Source organism: Macaca mulatta, chromosome 4 (assembly GCF_049350105.2).
Source record: "Macaca mulatta isolate MMU2019108-1 chromosome 4, T2T-MMU8v2.0, whole genome shotgun sequence".
In the NCBI taxonomy this organism is placed as follows: Eukaryota; Metazoa; Chordata; class Mammalia; order Primates; family Cercopithecidae; genus Macaca; species Macaca mulatta.
The window spans coordinates 182,853,682-182,872,139 of NC_133409.1; the positions used below are offsets into that span (position 1 = coordinate 182,853,682).

At 51.1% G+C, this 18,458-nt stretch overlaps 1 protein-coding gene across 6 annotated transcripts; it reads right to left on the bottom strand.

Moving 5' to 3' along the window:
* Positions 1-382: 382 nt before the first annotated feature.
* On the bottom strand, positions 383-17,503 carry IRF4 (interferon regulatory factor 4). Of its 6 annotated transcripts, none has more exons than XM_077999168.1 (9): positions 17,448-17,499; positions 15,964-16,234; positions 14,347-14,533; positions 13,443-13,531; positions 12,639-12,783; positions 10,967-11,074; positions 8,226-8,579; positions 4,911-5,023; positions 383-2,587 (listed from the first exon to the last, which is right to left on the bottom strand). In XM_077999168.1, exons 2-9 carry the CDS (start codon positions 16,177-16,179, stop codon positions 2,444-2,446), a joined length of 1,356 nt encoding a protein of 451 aa, XP_077855294.1. In that variant the 5' UTR covers positions 16,180-16,234; positions 17,448-17,499; the 3' UTR covers positions 383-2,443.
* Positions 17,504-18,458: the final 955 nt, after the last annotated feature.

The following is an 18,458-nucleotide window of genomic DNA, read 5'->3' on the forward strand; positions in this document are numbered from 1 at the left end:
AAGGGCCCCGTGAAACAGCGGTTCTTAATATCATCTTTACCTTCCCTTAGGATAATATACCCCAAAACACTTTGCATCTATAAGATGCATACATCACTGCAGTTCACGAAACACAGTGTGCCCCCAATACGTATCCGTGTTGCATGGCTAATGAAATGTCAAACCCTACTGGGTACAAGGCAGGGGAGCTCCACAGCAAGGCCTCTGCACAGAACGAGGCACATCTTCACTGTTAGCTATGAAGAGCACGGCATGAAAGTGTGTGCAAGATGACCCCATGAGGTTTTCTTTTTAAGTTTATGCATATTTACAGAAAAGTGGAATGTGTTGTAAGAGTAAACACCCCTGCTTATAGACCCTTTGAGAGACGAGAATTTGAGCTGGGAATAAAGGAGATGCTTTTTATTTTTTGCTATTCTCTACTGTTTGTCTTTTCTGTAGTTAATACATATGACTTTAATATTAGAAACTTTTTAAACATTAAAAAATGATGTTTCAGTGCTCACTGCTCACTAAGCTTGATAAAGGCTGAACTGTGTTATGTATGGATACAGCAGGCACCTATTTTTTTTTTTTTTTTTTTTTTTTGAGACGGAGTCTCGCTCTGTCGCCCAGGCTGGGGTGCAGTGGCCGGATCTCAGCTCACTGCAAGCTCCGCCTCCCGGGTTTACGCCATTCTCCTGCCTCAGCCTCCCGAGTAGCTGGGACTACAGGCGCCGCCACCTCGCCCGGCTATTTTTTGCATTTTTTAGTAGAGACGGGGTTTCACCGTGTTAGCCAGGATGGTCTCCATCTCCTGACCTTGTGATCCGCCGGTCTCGGCCTCCCAAAGTGCTGGGATTACAGGCTTGAGCCACCGCGCCTGGCCAGCAGGCACCTATTATGCGCTTGTTGAATCCATTTAAAATATGGATTAGAAAAGCAGGACCGCACTTCTGAGAGCTACACAGTCTGCGGACCCTGAGAGTGATAGGAAATATCCTGCAGCACGAGAAACACCCTGGGGGAGACGCCCCCATCTACACCACTGTACTTTCTCGAAACCACAAAAATGTTTTCCTTTTTTCAGGTTGGCTTAAGCAAGTGGAGGTCTTTGGGATTCTATAAATAGATGCATTTGTAAAAAGCCAAGTAATTTTAAGACCCTGTCAAACTATAATTGGCCTGAGGAAGCACAGAACAGATGAAAGAAGCAGAAACAGCCCACTGGGTGTGCAGCTCCGCAGCCAGCTCCATCCTGCTTCCAGCGGCCGCTCCTGGCAGTGCTCGCCAGCCTGCGCGTCCCGGCTCCTCCTCCTTTAGTGTCACCGTGGCTGATCAGTGCACAGTCAAACAGACAGACGAGAGTGGCACAGAGGAGGGGAACAGACAGCTTAGTACTTGGACAGAAGGGCAACAGTTCAGGTAGTAAGATATATGCTCCTTAATTTCTTCTTCTTTATGAGAAGAATTTTAGCATTTCTAGAGAATGAGGGACAAAAAGACATAGAAACAAGAAAACTTAACCGTCACTTAGACATTACTCGATGGTAGGACAGACAAAAATGTCCCATCCAAGAGGAACTATCCTGTTTTTTGGCACAAGAAATTAGTAAGTTTACTAACTGACTTCCAGGGAAGGCCAAGGAGAGAAGCCCGTGGGAAGGAAGGCGGGGCAGAGGGGCCCACACCAGGAAACCACTGGCAGGTGGGGAAGGGGCCTCCCCCAGGCTACAGGCACAACTTCAGTCAAAGATTCCATTTCCTTCACTCCGCAAGTGTCCTCCACAAGAACTGCAGCTCCTACATACATTAATACATTTCTTCTATGTGTGAGGCTTCTTCCGTTTACACCTTACTTCCCTGAGAAATGGTACAGACTCGCCTGCAGTCATCGCTCCAGTCAGTGTCAACACTGAAAGGCAAGTGTTCTCAGTCCTCCAGCAAGACCTAGTCTACATCAAATTAAAGAACACATTTCAGCAAATGTAAACACATCACGGGGTCAGTTTTCACAGTGATCATCAATGATGGCAGTCTACAGAGCGCAAGAAGTGCAAAGCCACCTTCCTTTCGGAATAAGCTCATCTGCCAATCAGATGTCACTGATTTTCCACAGTTGTCTGGCGGCAATTCTCCTCAGCTACTGCACTGAAATCTTCACTTCTGAGTTCCTCAAAACAGCAAGAGGGCAGTCAACTGGATGCTTTCACTAAAGTCAAATATTTACAATGAAAATCGTCTGTGTTGGGTGGGTGCAGTGGCTCACACCTTAATCCCAGCTACCAGGGAGGCTGAGGCAGGAGAGTCTCTTGAACCTGGGAGGCGGAGGTCGCAGTGAGCTGAGATCGTGTCACTGCACTCCGGCCTGGGAGACAGTGCAAGACCCTGTATCAAAAAAATAAAATAAAAAATAAAAATAGAAAAAAAAAAGGAAAAAGAAAACCACTCATCTTGACATTTTTCATTCTTGAATGGAGGAATGGCGGATAGATCTGTGGTAATCTTCTGGATTGCTGATGTGTTCCGGTAAATCGTAGCCCCTCAGGAAATGTCCACTGTTTTGTTGAGCAAAATAATATAATTGTCTGGCGAGCAGAGGTTCTACCTTTAATAAGAGATTTTTAAAAAGACATTACTGAGATATCCCGCAACTGGCTCACTATTAAACAGCACTCAGATTCTAAGCAGACAGTAATGTAAAGCCCAAAGTTACGTCCTAGAACACATCAAAACATTTCATATATGGAGCCATCTAAAGAAGCAATTTTTTTGTTAGTCCTTCCATAGATCAACATGTAAAAAAACAGCCAAAGCTACTTAATTCTGGGTTAAAGATGTTACTTTTAAATCAGCTGCCACTTAAAATGTACATTTAACTAAAACTGAATCAAATCAAGTAAAGTGATTAAATGAAAAGGAAGTCTGAGGTAATCTGCAGGGTAATTTAGGCCAATGATTTTGTTTTTCCACAACTGCAGTTTGAAAGAAACAAGGGCTCATCCTGAATGATTTGATTTCTAGGTAATCGGTATCGTTCTAAACCAGAGGTAAAAGAAATAAAAAGTAAAGTTAAACAACAACAAAACTACTCTTGTGGAAAAAGAGAAGTTAACTGGCCTCAAATTTATCCCGTCTGGTTATTAGCATGAATCACGCTCACCAAAAAACAAAAACACCTTAACGTTCAGCTTTTCCTGAATTTACAGCATCTAAGGCAAGCTGAATGCTCTCCATCAATCACGATATTAAAGTCTATATTTTATATATAGCGACTTAAGCAAAACTCCTGAGTACCTGAAATGAATTAAATTAATAACTTGTAAAAGTGGAACTCATAGGTGTACATGTGTGTTTATTCATTTTACGGATCACACAGCCTCGTCTTCAGGATGACGGGATCATCTGGGGATCCATCTTTCCCTGACTTAGAGGACGGCAACTTCATCCAAGTCACCCTTAAAATTGGATTGATGTATAGCTGAGCTGATCATCAATTTCTTTTGTTTTCTTTTTTTTTTTTTTTCTTGAGACAGAGCCTCACTCTGTCGCCCAGGCTGGAGTGCAGTGGTGCGATCTCGGCTCACTGCAACCTCTGACTCCTGGGTTCAAGTGATTCTCTTGCTTCAGCCTCCTGAGTAGCTGGGATTACAGGTGCGCACCACCACACCTGGCTAATTTTTGTATTTTTAGTAGAGGGGGGGTTTCACCATGTTGGTCAGGCTGGTCTCAAATTCCTGACCGCGTGATCCGCCCACGTCGGCCTCCCAAAGTGCTGGGATTACAGGCGTAAGCCACCGCACCTGGCCGATCATCAACTTCTTAAATGCTGCTTATCTATGCCAAGTTTATTTAGTCATTTAGCAATTCCTGCTGTTAACAACATATCAGTCATGATTTCAACAATCATAGCAATTGTTAAGTCAATCACTGGAGAGAACTCATGAGAAATCCTCAGTCTATGGGATTACACATTGGTTGGTGGGTTGGTCTTTGTTTTTAAAATCAAGAAGGGGGGTTGTATGTTCAAGATTAAACCATGTTTCATTTCAGTTCTCAATGAGAAATAGCATCAGAGCTACAATATGATGGGAATTTTGATGTTAGGGGTGTAAGTTTTACCTGGTATTGCTCACCATGCAAGCCCACTAATGATGCTTGCAAGTACATAGCAATGTGAAGTTTTCAAATTCAAAAGTCTTAAGGGTTCAAGATTCTGTTTTCCGTGGCAAATTAATGCTTCATGTCATCTATAGAAACCTTTTCTCATAAAAAAGAAAACTAACCCTAATCCTAACCCTAACCCTTTAGCATTACTTGCCACAGTTGAACCCATCTTGAACCACACTAGAGAATATTACGAGGGTCTGATTTACTTGCATTCCTTGAAAGATTCAGCCTCTTTCAAATATCATATGCCCAATAATTAAATAATTTCTAAAATTCCAGAAATAAAAGAGGTGCCAGGACACACATGCAGACCCACAAAATGCCTCCAGGGAATGGATAGTTTCCCATCTGGGAAAAGCTTTTCCACTGAATGAAGACCCACTAGCTAGACAGCATTCTTAGAGCCATCTTAGCATGGAGAATTTTAAAGGGCAGCTTTGACCATCAATCTTTTTCAATCCCTGTAAAATGGAAATATGACAACTTTCCTGAAAAATAAAAAAGATGGGGAGAGAGGCACCCTCCACTGAGGCTGTCCTCCCTGGGTCTTTGACGAGCAGATCTCAGGTCTGGGAGGAGCACATGGGTCCTCAGACTGTGCTGCTTGCTGGACCATGCTTCCTCCCTCATTAGTTTAAGGGTTACGCTTATTTTTCCAGGTCATTTGACATTTACTTTTCATTTGGGACTTTTCTAAATGAAACTCTGCCCTTTACAAAGAACAGGAAGCCACTATGGTGTGAGCGTAACTGAGGACTCACGTGAGCTGTGATGAGCTTCCTTTGCCTCTGAGGGTCTGGAAACTCCTCTCCGAAGCACAGAGTCACCTGGAATCGTGGCAGGGAGCGGCCGTGGTGAGCAAACGCTTGCAACTCTGTGGAAGCCCACAAGAAAAAGACCATCTTCAGAAACCCTCATCACCAAACACACCAGGTTAAACAGGAAGCAAGAGCTTACTGTGATTCTGAACATGCAAGAGGAATGAGCCTTCTTTACTTCCCTGACTAGGGCTCTTGATGTGAACATCTCAGATACAAAATAGCATGTACGCTTTTTCCCCAGGGCCCTCGGTCTCCCTCGATGCTTCAAGAGGAACTAGTCGACAGCTAAAGCACACTGCTTTGCAGCACTGGGCCCACAAAGATTCAAAAGGTAGTAGACCGCAGTGAAGTTGGGAGATAAAGGACGAGAAACATAGTCACGCAATGGCAAAAGACTGATTTATGCCATGGACAAGTTTTCCTTTAAAAAATCAGAATGTTTTGACATCCTGGGATCATTTTAAAACCTCATCCCGTCCCTACAGAGCCCACACAATCCAATGTCTGTGCTACTGCGGATATCCACGTAACTCAGGCACCACAGAAAACACGTAACATCAACGTGGTGACTAGCACCAGCCCTCGGCAGCTGAGTCCCGCTGTCACTGTGCCTGAACTGCGTGACTCTGACTAGACTCGTGCTTATCTCCAGGGACAGAACAGTAACTTGACCTGAGAAGGGGAGTGGGGCAGCCCCCGGCCTCCGGCTTGTGGATACGCACAAATACCTCCTGAAGCCACCACACCTACCCAAAAGATACGAAACGGACTGGAACATTGTTGGAAAGATGAGTGCCCATCCCCTGACTTTAGCCCATGCCCCCTCCCCGTACACAAGGCAAATCTTCTGCCTGTACCTACAATAAAATGTCAAGCCCGCAAAAGAAACCAGTTGACACAGGAGCTGCTAAAGCTTCTGCAGAACAGATGTGTCCCTATCAGACACACACCCTCGGGCCGTGCCCCGGGGCTGTCCCTAGTGCTGTGCAGACCTGAATAGGGAGATATCAGAGATCTCCACTGTTCTCTTCAACTGAACAGAAATTTCTAGCTAACTTACAGGACTGCTTGACTTCCTGCTTTTTTTTTTTTTTTTCCAGAATTCAAATCAAACCCAAATGACTTAGTCAGAATGTGTAAAACACATTCACACTGCCATGATCTGAGACTACACCTACACAGGCTAGTCAGAATGGCGAGGTGGCACAATTCTCTGAAAAAGCCTGCCTCCGACCCTAGATAACATGCAAGCGTTTGGTGGGAATCCTTAATTATGCAGACGCTGGTCGGCACGGCCGCAGTTTTTACGTTCACAGCAACCTCCTTGAACCTCAGCGAACACGTCGAGGTGAGAGGCTGCAGTGGGCACAGAGCACAGCCCTCGGTCACAGAGGAAGGAATGAAAACCAAGACCAGCTCTTGTGCACAGATTAATAGTAAGTTCTAGGCTTGCAAGTCCACAGCCCCAGGACACTCACAGGCGTCCGCCCCCGCCTGTGCCTTCTCTCACGCAGTGCACCTGTGACTCAGAGTGCACCTTCCAGCTCAGTCACCATGGGGGCTCCACCTCCCTAAAAACGCCTGGCAAGAGGCACTCGGAGAAGACAGTGCCTGTTCCTTGTGACACCTGCATTAGAAAGCCCTCACCTTGTGGCATCTTCTGAAACCACTGGCACCAAGGTCCAGAGTCTTCAGAAATCCAGGCCCACTGGGCCTTAGCCTTCCTGGCCCATGTGAGCTCTTCCAGACCCCAAGGCAGACACAGGAGAGGCTGACGGGGGGTCTCCCCAGTCGCCCTTCAATTTCCTTGGTTTCCCCATGGACTCCACGCCCAACCCCAAGAAGGATGGGACCGCCCTGGCCGGGGACTGGGGATGGTGCTGCCCTTAGAATGAGAGGTGTCCAGCCCAAGGTGACTTCCTCACCTCGGGAACCTGCACAGTTCTCCCTCTTCCTATTGTCAGCCTCTGTGTGAAGCTTAGTTATCTTGTTATCTTTTTTTTTTTTTTGGCGGTGGGGGTGGGGGCCGGAATGGACTCTTGCTCTGTCCTGCGAACTGGAACACAATGGTGCCATCTCAGCTCACTGCAACCTCCGCCTCCCACGCCTCAGCCTCCTGAGTAGCTGGGACGACAGGCGCGCACCACCACGCCCGGCTCATTTTTGTATCTCTGGTAGAAACGGGGTTTTGCCATGTTGGCCAGCCTGGTCTCGAACTCCTGGCCTCAACTGACCTGCCTGCCTCAGCCTCCCAAAAGTGCCGGGATTACAGGCGTGGGCCCCCGCACCCGGCCTGAAGCTTAGTTATCTAGGGACACATTTGCTTTGGGCACCAAAAGAAAATCTGGATGAGCTTACACAAATGTGGGCCACTTACGCCCAAAAGCAAGAGCACGTGTCCGCAGTGCCAGGGCAGAGGTGGGTCCTGTTTTTATTTTAAATAAGTGGAATGAAGAAGCACATTCAAGAAAAGGGGAGGCACAGGAAAAACCAAAGACACAGGAGTTTCTGAAGGGGCTCGAGAAGGAACAGGGCTGGGAAAAGGCGGAGGAAGAGTTGGCGGTGGGGTGGCAGGTAGAGCAACTCCCTCCCTCGTGGGAGGCTCCCTCCACCTGGACGGCCACACGAAGCCTGGGAGGAAGCCCAGCGGGACAGGGCCAGGGGCTTCACAGAAGCCAGCCAGAGCTTCACTGAATGGTCATGAAATCCAAGGGAGAGAAACAAAACTCACTGGTTCTGAAAACTATGCTTAGAAACGTTCGTATCACAGAGCCCACTCATAGCACTCTCCTGTAACTTCTCCTGTGCAGAACCAGTACAGTCCGCTCCACCCTCCGTCTCACTCGTGGGGCGGCATCTGCATGAGGGTGACCCCTCTCACAACCAAGAATGTTAACAATATGCTTCTAACCTTTATGATTTTTCTGGGAATCTGAAAAGAGCCGTCACATCAGCAGACGTGTTTGTTGAGATCACAGTGCAATAAAACAGAACTGTGTTAAGAGGTGACTGTTGAAAACCAGAATTGCAAGAGTACAGCCTGAGCCACCGTCCACCTGGACCATCTGATCCACACTCTCTGCCCTCAACGGAGCCAGACAGAAGATCTCTACTGGGGCCGAGCCCCAAGCCCGGTGGGCGCCGGAGTCAACAGGCGGAAGACCTCAGCCTGGGGTGAGAGGGACCCTGTCGTTTCCGACCCCTGTGGCAGGCGGGCCATCACCGCCTCCGTTCTAACAGAATGAAGTGCCTCACCTGACAAAAACTGCTGCGTGTCAAAGAGCTTGCAGGTCTGGTCTCTCTCCAGCTTGTTGGGCCGGTCGCTGCACAGCGCCAGGGGCCCGTCCCAGTAGATCCGGCTCTGGCAGAGTCTTTTCGCGTAGAGCCCGTCGGGGGCCATCCAGAGGACCACGCCCCTCTCCAGGTGGCCCAGCAGCTTCTCAATGTTCTTCCTCTGGCCATTGTCCTCTGGGTAGGGGAACAGGACCTGGTCCAGGTTGCTGGCGTCGTAAGTATGTCCATGGGAGATCCGGCAGCCCTCGGGGCTGGACGTGGTCAGCTCCTTCACGAGGATTTCCCGGTAGTACAGGCAGATGTGCAGCCGGCAGTCTGCAAACACAGAGCTCCGGGGTCAGTGCTGGGGGCCGAGGACACCAGCTTGAGGCCAGCGACTCCACAGAGCCAAGCACCTGCGGTGGAACTCTACTGTCCCACAGGCTCTGTGGAGGAACAAGAGGTTCTGGCGTGCAGGAGGCCTGGGAGACGCCACATGCCCTGCTTCCCCCCGAGATCAACACTTAGAGAAATCCCGTGGAAAAAACCCATTTAATTCGTCTAAACCAGCATATTTCAAACGTATGTGGCCACAGACTCTTTTTTTAAGGGACGAGTGTGTCTTTCATTAATTTTCTGGAAAAGTAAGTTGAATTCAGGTTATAGATCATCACCATTAAGAACTTACTAAGTCTTATTGTGAACGATGATGATGATAGTGGTGATGACATTTAAGTCATGTGTCACTGAATGAAAATTCATCTTTAAGCAAATCAGTTTTTGCTTTGGTAAGAAATGAACCCTAAGTTTAATTTCTACTAGCAAAAAATATGACGGTGTTTCAGAAAGAAGCAAGTCTGTCCACAAACCTGAAAGGTCCTCAAAATAATAATATGACATCATTTAGGTAAAAGCAAGTGTGTGTGTGTGTGTGTGTGTGTATACATATATGTAAGTTATACATATAATTAGGTGCTTATTTATGTCTACATAGTTTATATATAAACATACACACACATATACACATTAAAGGGTAAGTACTAAGGCCTTAATGGTGATTTCTGGGTGGTGGAATGTGACGTTTTTATTTTCCATTCTTGTTTTTCTGATTTTTAAATTAGTTTTCCACACTGGATATGTGATGTTTTTATCACAAAATTAATTCTTGTGAAAAGAAAGAAATTAATGAGAAAAATGCTCTAAAAGTTCATGTAAAGTCTGCTGAAATTCCCACTGGGCTTTGTGTTTAAGTTTGAAAAGAACCCTAAAACTCTCTGAAACTTTAAACAAGATGAATCCATTTACAAACGTTTGGCTGATTTCAGAAACCTCTTTGAAACATCGCCCATGAGTTGAAAGAACCAAGCTAGGTTTGCATAAGCTCCTCAGCCAGGCTGCAGGGGAGCGGCACAGACAGGGGCAGTCGCCACTGGGAACTGTGTGGGAACCCCCAAATCAGTGGGAATCACAGTTCTCTAACAAATGTGCTCATGGCTGATAATTAATCTGTATTATGCATACCAAAAAAAAAAAGAAACCCACAAAACTGTCTTATTCCTCAATAGCAGGTTTTGAGACTTAACCCACATCACTGTCTCAATTCTCTGCTTCAACACATGGAGAACGAGTCAGACAGTGCGCCCCAAAGAGAGTGGGTGTTGGCCATTCGAGGTGATTCTCGGGGCAGGTTTCATTTCATTTAATGTCATCAGAAATCACGAGGTTGCAGAGATATAAATAGCTGTTTATTTCCTACTCTTCAGGCACCCACACAAGTCTTAGGTGTTCAAGAAAAGGGTTTGAAAGTTTCTAAAAACAAACACAAGCCTTCCTGCTCAGAAGCACCTCCTCCCAAAGGGCATCCTCAGTACTCACGAGCATCTCAGAAAAAAAGGTGCAAGCCTCATTCAGAACTAGAAAGAGCGGGCAGGTAAAACTCCAGCCCCCGTGTGCAGCCGTAGTGCCACAACTCTCGTCTCCCTGAAACCTTCAGAATTCAGTTAGTATTTTTCATCACTGATTTTTAAAGATGCCAAAGGGCATGATGAGAATTCCAAACCTTAAAAACAATCCAAAATATTATCTAAAAAATGAATAGACATATAGCACATATGCTTGGCAAGTCTAAGGGTGCCTTTTTTACAACAGGTAAGATCTCTATGATGCAGGACTTTTTTTTTTTTTTAATAAAACTTAAAAATCAGATTGAATCCATATTTGTTTGCAAGCGATATGAAAGACCAAAATGTGTATTACTTTTAGGCATATGTCATCGAGGGACCAGAACTAATGTCCCCAGGGAGCAGAGGAGGAGGACTCATTTATGGCTCAACCCGGAAGGACGATCAGCCTCTCCAAATGACGAGCCCTTCCACACTTCCGCACGGAGAATGCTGGCTGGAGAGGGGCCCTTGGTAAAGGAAACTGGAGTGTTTGCACATTCCTGGAAATTCGGAGAGGTGCCAGTGACGAAGCCAGAACGACTCCATTCAAGCCAGTGGCTGAAACTGTCAGCAGAACCACAAGCAGTGATGCTGGGTCTTTCCAATGGTGCTCCTAGTTCACTCTGGTCACCTCATGCACAGGATGTGTCCACATCCACTCCAGACCCCAGGGGGAGCAAAGCAAGTGTCTAAAGTCCCATTGAATCTGCCCAAAGATGACAGAGCTGGCGGCAGAGGCCGGCCTCCTGCGGTGCCTCCAGAACCAAACCCTGCACTCACCTGAGAGCGCCAAGGCTTCGGCAGACCTTATGCTTGGCTCTGTGGGGATTCCTGGAGCCTGGGACTCAGGTGGGGCACAAGCATAAAAGGTTCCTGTCACCTGGCAACCTGCATTTGCAAATAAAAGTCAGATGATGTCTAGACAGAGAGTCCGACGCACTGCAGGGCTTCCTGGGGTGTGTGTGTGAAGCCTGGGAAGGAAAGGGCTGGCGCCCAGTCACCTTCCCGCCCACTCCCAGCACCAGCAACTAGCAGGGCACACTCTTGTGAGGCAAAGACGAGCCGGAGACCAGCTGGAAAACCAAAGCTGAGGGAGAAACGAGCCAGTGCGTGGCTTTGAAAGGAATCTTGGAGCGCTCTCTCTGTAACTGACCCACAGGGAGGCTGAGGCTCAGAGACAGATGACGTGATTTGTCCTTGTTCACAAAGCGAGTTCACAACAGAGCTGAGAGTTCAGGTCCACTTGAGTTTGTGCCAAAGGGCGCAATTTAAAAAGTAACAAATTGTTTAGTCCATGTTTATTTTGCTTGTCTCTTGTGGGTTGGGAGAAGACTGAACCATGTTCCTGAAGACAATGTTGTAGGAAACATGAATGGAGGAAGAATGTGGCATAGAACACCTGATGTGACTGCCGCTTCATTTGCTGTTACCAACGCTTCAAGACAGGTCTCTACCTATTCCATCACTTTACACAATTCTAGGCATCGCCTCTTTCCCATGGTCACTAATTCCACAGAGCCAGAGCACTGAACACAAGTCTGAATTTCAGGAACTAGTTTTATGTCAGCCGATTCCTCCACTACCATATTGGAAACCAGCCCTTGCTACAAATCCCTCTTGAAAAGCCAATCCCACTGAATTCTGGGCTTTTTTGTGAATGTGCCACTCCATACAAACATTAAATAGCGGTACACCTCTTCACTACCTGCAGCCAAGGATAACCTGAACGTGACTGGGGGAAAAAAGGCCAAATTGCAAAGGAACAAATATTCCTAAAACATCCAAAGGGTTCAATGTGTTGACCCATCTCAGGACTTCTATTTAAGTAACTAACTAAAAAGTCCTGAAAGCCTGAGTTGCAGCATTGTGAGATTCTCTCTGCACCTAGCTAATGAGTGCTTCTGCGGATGGAGCTTATTTTGATATCTGGGGAACTCCTGAGGGCAGGGGACCGCATCTAATCCAGAATCAGGAGTCTCTCTGGGACCCAGTGGTAGGTAGGCACCTGTAGAGACGTTTTATGTGTTTGCTCATGGTATTTTTCCATTCCTTTTTTAGCATCACCTCTAATACCAACAATAGCAACAATGAACACACCACTATTCGAGAGAAACATACCAGCTCAGTAATCTCCCAGCATCCCTACTTATTATCTACGAGCTTCCACGATCTCTTCTATATATAAAAAGTGCGGGACTGTTTTCCACTTCCCGGGGTGATCTCTGTGGCGTTTAAATAAGAGCCCATGAAGGGCAGTGCCTAGCATGGATCCTGACAGTAACCTTGGCTGTGGGATGCCACCATCCCACAGGACTGAGAAAACCCTCCTCTTCCCTGAGCTGCACACGCAGCCTCCAAGAAGGGGAAAGAGCTTTGGTGCTGCCTAGGACAGACCAGGATTCACCGTGGCCCATGGCCAAATCAGCAGTTAGTTCCCTGGTAACCTCCTTACCATTTTCACAAGCTGGGCCTTGCCAGTGGTGGCCGCGGGGTCCGAACGTTACGGGACATTGGTACGGGATTTCCGGGTGCGGCTGATCTGGGACATAGTCCCTCCAGCTTCGGTCAAGGGATGGCATCACGTAGTTGTGAACCTGCTAAAGGAGCACAGGAGAGGCTGAGATAAGAAGCACTGGCATTGAGACGGTGGGTAGGGGGGTGCTCTTATAGCCTCCAGACTCCTAAGGGAATCCCTTATTAGGCTGACAGCCGAAGAATTTTATCATCCAAAAAGACTGGAGGGAATCGTTCATCACACTAGGTGGAAACACCACGGAGGATCATAAAGGACAATGGAGACACTTGTGCTGTTTCATGTAAAGCTTCGTCATATGGCTAAACCTGGCACCAAAAGTACCACAGGGGAATTTGCCTTCTTTTACCCACCAAAGTGGATGAAACAAGGCTGTCATTCACATCAAGAAAGCCTGAAGAGATCAGCTGCCCTGTGGTTTCACATGATAAGGCACTACTTCCAAAATCTTCCACTTCCACAAAAGAGCTGTTTCCCAGAAGACCTGAGGAGCATATTCCAGCAGGCAGACACGCCCAAGCCTCCCCTACTTAAGACCCACACCAATGGCAGCGCCGTGTGGAAAGAGAGGCATTCGTTCGGTGACCTGGGGTTTCTCTGGGCGGTTGGACCAGCGACAGCAAATGGCAAGTTCTGCTGTCTGGGCTGCTGTGGTTCTCTGGCCACGTGGGCAGCTGGCCCGCACAGCCTCGCCCTCAGGGAGCCCAGTGCCCTCCCCCATACCTGGGCTGGGAGCGAGGGGTAAGGCGTTGTCATGGTGTAGGGGTGGCTCATGGACATCTGCGGGTCCTCCAGGGTGAGCTGCTTGGCTCCTACATGTTTGGGGAAAAGGGAAATGGCACAAAGTAAAAACAGGAACTGACCTAACTAAATGTCAAATCTTGTAAAAATACCTGAGCATTTAATTCTTAGAATGCATAACACGGTGTTGACAAATAAGGTATTTTTCAGCAACTCCCTTGGGAAGTTATTTGTTCATGCTATTAAACTGGTTTTTTTCTGCAAGGTCTGAGTTGTACAGGACAGGCAGAGAAATACAGGACCGATGGCATGCGAATGTGCCTTGTGACATGAAGGACCCCGCCAGCCAGATGTTTCCCAAGCGAGGTCACCTGAAGGATCTGTTCGAGATGCAGATTCCTGGGCTCTCTTCCAGACACACTGGTCAGAATCTTGAAAAGAAGGGTCCAGGAATCTGACTTTTAATAAGCACCTCAGCTGACCATGTTACACTTTAAAAGTTGACCGTTTTATTACCATGAATGGTAATGAGATATTCCACTCATTACCCCTCTTCTGCAAAATAGTTACTCACTAAAGACTGTTAGATAAGTAAATTTTAACAAGTTATCCAGGTTTCTTTTTTTCTTTTTTTTGAAAGACTAACTGGAAAACACATATTCAATGCACACACACCCCCATACACGCTGAGGCATACAGTGTGATTAATTCCCCTATGCTAAACATCACAGGAACTTCAGCCTGTGACCCACATAACCCAGGCAGGGAGGCTGAGCCTCACTGTGAGGCAGAAGGCAGGCTAGAAAGTGATGCTCAGAATGAAGTTAAGGTGCCTCAAGGATCTGGCTGCCTCTGTTCTGTGACCCAAATTCAGGAAAGCCCCTACCTTTTTTGGCTCCCTCAGGAACAATCCTATACACTTTGTACGGGTCCGAGATGTCCAGCTGGCTCCGCTCAACCAGTTCCTCAAAGTCATTGCTCTTGTTCAGAGCACATCGTAAACGAGTCTTCCAGGTAGGAGGGTCCGGCTTGTCGATGCCTTCTCGGAACTTTCCTTTAAATAGCGCCCAAGCCTGGTGGGAAAGAATGAAGAGCATGCAAAGTCAAAATACAGGTCTGGTTTATTAGTTTTCTTTTTGGAGACACAGTCCTGCTCTGTCACCCAGGCTAAAGTACAGTGGCACGATGATAGCTCGCCACGGCATCCTGAGTTCTAGGGATTCTCCTATCTCAGCCTCTAGAGTAGCTGGGCCCTGGGCCTACAGGTGTTCACCACCACACCTGGCTAATTTATTTTTATGATTATTTTCTGCAGAGACAGGGTCTCACTGTATTGCACAGGCATCCTTCCACCTCATCTTCCCAAAGTGCTGGGATGACAGGTGTGAGCCACCATGCTAAACCCAAAAGACAGATCTTTTGTAAGGAATCTTGAAATTGTATTTCTAAAAGAAAGAATGGTACGTAGGTCCTTCAGATTTACACCGTTGCTCAAAATGTAAACTGAAAGACCCCAACTATCCTCTAGGAAAATGATTTTCCATCTTGGACCCTATCACCGCCAAGCCGAAGACACATTTTCTGGGTATTTAGAAAAGGCAGAGTGAGATGCGGAGGCTCCTTGAGGGGGCTCTACCCACCCAGTGTCTGAGGTGTGCCTGCCTAGGACTCAGGACAGCTGTGGTGTGAGCTGCCGCCCACAGGAGACATCTGGAAGGCCGCACAGCTGAGGCACTCAGGGCAAATTCAGACCAAATTCCCGGAGGAAGTCCCCTTCCCCTGCTCCGCCCGCAGGTGGGGGCTGGGCCCAGACGCACGGTTCTCTGGGTAAACTGCCTCAGGGGAAACCAGTCCTAACAGGGACACAGGTGTGTGCGCAAAGGGCAAGGGAGACAGATCTAGACGGAGGCCCCGAGTTCTAGAGCGATGGGGGAGGTCTCCAGAGACTTGGAAAGAGAGAGACGGAGACGCACACAGAGAGAAAGACAGAGGTGGAAGTTCCCGCAGAGCTAACAGGAGAGAGAAGAGAGGCTGACCTCAGGAAACACATGCAGAGAGAGACTCAGAGAAAAGCAGCGAAAGAGAAACAGAGACAGACGCGGTGAGAGAGACGAGCACAGGCGCGAACGCGCCGCGAGAGACGGAGACCCACTGATGCAGGAGGCAGACAGGAATCCGGGGAAGCGTGGGAGGCTTGCGTGGACACCGGAACACACAGACGAACAACCAAAACCCTCGGGCCTTGGACTGCCCTTCCCCAGGCCCAGCCTCCAGGGGTTCCCCTGCAGGCTCCCCGCGCTCAGGCCTGGCGCCGGCTCCCGTCCCCCCAGGAGCCCAGAGGCCTCCTCTCCTCCTCCCGTGGCTCAGGCGGTGCCACCCGGTGCTTCCGCTGCCCGCCGGTCCGCCCCGGGGGTGCCCTGGGCTCGCCGCGGAGTGGGCGCCGGACCCGGGCTCTACCCCCGGACCCTCCCCTGCGCCCCCGCCGGCTCCCGAAGCCGGAGACCTTGAAGAGCGCGGCGTCCTCCTCGCGGTTGTAGTCCTGCTTGCCCGCGTGCTTCCAGGGGATGCGGAAGATGCTCTTCTCCTCGTTCTCCCACACCAGCCCGGGGTACTTGCCGCTGTCGATCTGGTCGATCAGCCACTGGCGGAGCTTCCCGTTGCCGCAGCTCACCGCGCTCATGCCGAACTCTGCGCCTCGGCCGCTGCCCTCCAGGTTCATGCCCCGCGTGCCGTCCGCGCCCGCGCCCGGGGTGCTCCGCCCGCTCTGCTCTGCGCTGCGGGGAGGACAGCGGCCCTTCAGCCACGGGGCGCAGCGCGCCGGGACCCCGCCGACCCGTGTCGGTGCCCCTGAGGCCCCGGAGTCTCTGAGGCTGCGAAGCGCGCGCGCCGCGTCAGGGTCGTCGAGGCCCCGGAAGAAGGCACCTTCGCGGCTGGCCCGGGCGCATCCCCTGGGCGGGCACAGCCGTCCGCCTTCCGAGCTCGGCCCCCGCGAAGGCCCCTGCCCGCGGCTCCACCTGTGCGCTCCTGGGACGCACCCGCGGCCCAAAGGCTCCCGACACACGCCGCTGGTTTTGCACACTCTGCCCTCCAGCCGCCCCCCCCGGCTCCCCGTCCGCACTCACTGGTAGCTCTGGCTTCTCTTCGCTCACTCCCAAACCGTTTCAGCCCCTTCCCCGCGACTCTGTCGCTTTCCACGCCCCGGGACCTCGCCTGCGGCCGGGCGTTCCAGGGGCGCAGCACCAGGTTCCTCCACCCTCCGCTTTCTCTGCTCGCACCCAGACCCTTCGCCCCGAACAGGACCCCATCCCTGCCCAGCCAGCGAGGACCGAGCGGGCTGCAAACAAGTGGCGGCGACGCGGGGGCTGCAGCCCAGTGGCGGGGGATTCCGAGGGCAGAGCGCCCGCGCGACCCCCGAGCAGGCCCGGGAGAGCGGAGCCGGGGAGGCAGGGACCGCGCCAGGCCGCCTGGGCCACCGCACGCCGGGCTCGGGGCGACCCAAGCGTGGAGCGCGTCCTCCTCCTGCCCTGGCGGGCGAGCGCCGCGCTGGAGGCCGCGGTGAGTTTGGGCCCCTTGGGAACGGAGAGCAGGGGAAGGAGCTTCGGACCGGGGTCCACAGGCTCGGCGCTGTTTCTCGCGGGCAATTGTGCCGTCTCGCGTGGGTGCCTTGGACGGCCCCGCCTCAGCCACTCCTGGGCCCGGCAGTCCCGTTAGCTCCTCCCGTCCAGCCTGTGGCGACCCCAGCGCGGGAGCGGGGAGAGCGGACGGGGCTCGGGCCGCGCTCCGGGAGGTGGGAGGTGGGAGGCGGGCCCTGGAGCCCTGGAGCCCCAGGTTCGGCGCGGATCGGGGGGAGTCGGGGCTCCGGGACCGGGCGCGCTCCCTTCCCGCCCCGAAGCCGGGTACCCTGAGCTGCCCTCGAGATGGAACCTGCGGCTCGCGGTGCCCTGTGGCATCCGCCTCGCACCCTCCTCCGGCCGCCTCCAGCCTTACCTCGCGCTGGACTCGGAGCTGAGGGCAGCGGTGGGTCGAGCCCGAGCGGTGGAACTGAGAGCGCGAGGTGGGAAAGAGGAACTTTATAGAACTGTCCGGGGCGGGGCCTGGGGCGGGGCGGGCGGCGGGGCCGGGGCCGCGGGTTGGAGCCGGGCCGGGCGGGGGAGCGCGGGACCAGCGTGAGTCTTGGGGTTCCCGGTCCTGGGCGACCCCCGCGCCCCCCGGAGAGCGCACCCCCGCCCGGCTCCGGGGACTGTCGCTCGGGCCGTTGCCCGCGAAGGGCGAGGGGCGAGGTGCGACGTGCGAGTCTCGCCTTTGCCCCGGGAGCTCCGGAGGCCGCTCGGTCACCCACGACAGCGAAACGGCGGCGACGCGGCCGGGCGGGAGACGGGGGCGGGAGTCCGGTGCGAAGGGGCCTCGGCTTTGCAGAGCGCGGAGCCCAAGGCGGAGGAGGGTCCACGTGGAGCTGGAGTGGAGGCTGCGGGGGCGCCTGGCGAGGCCGCACCGAGAACCTGCCCCTCCGCGGCGCTGGGAGAACGTCGCACTCGCTACAAATAAATAGGAAATGCCCGGCTCCCTCGAGCTGTCAAGCTTGATTCAAACACTGTCTGCGCGCCTGCCACGCTTACATCCCTTCGCATCTATCAGGCTGGTGGATCGAAGTGACTCAGACAGTGCCCCGGCCCCAGAGTTTTAATTTTCTTAGCATAAAAGAGATGGCGGCGGGGAGAGATCCCCAAGGATCCAAGTGCTTAATCACTTCCAGACTTCAGTCCACCTTAAAATGATGTGGTTTTAACCTCAACCTGGAGGAAAGCGGTTTCCTAGTGGGGTATAAAAGCCCAAAATAGGCCGGGCGCTGGGGCTCAAGCCTGTAATCCCAGCACTTTGGGAGGCCGAGGCGGTGGATCGCCTGAGGTCAGGAGTTCGAGACCAGCCTGGCCAACATGGTGAAACCCCATCTCTACTAAACATACAAAAGTTAGCCGGGCGCGGTGGCGGGAGCCTGTG

Excerpts from the sequence above, each read along its gene's own strand:
- IRF4 (XM_077999168.1), bottom strand. The coding sequence starts at position 16,179 with ATGAACCTGGAGGGCAGCGGCCGAGGCGCAGAGTTCGGCATGAGCGCG. Across the intron at positions 14,534-15,963 it reads AGGACGCCGCGCTCTTCAAG|GCTTGGGCGCTATTTAAAGG; the intron begins GTCTCCGGCTTC and ends CTTTCCCACCAG. Across the intron at positions 2,588-4,910 it reads GGAAGCTCATCACAGCTCAC|GTAGAACCTCTGCTCGCCAG; the intron begins GTGAGTCCTCAG and ends CTCTTATTAAAG.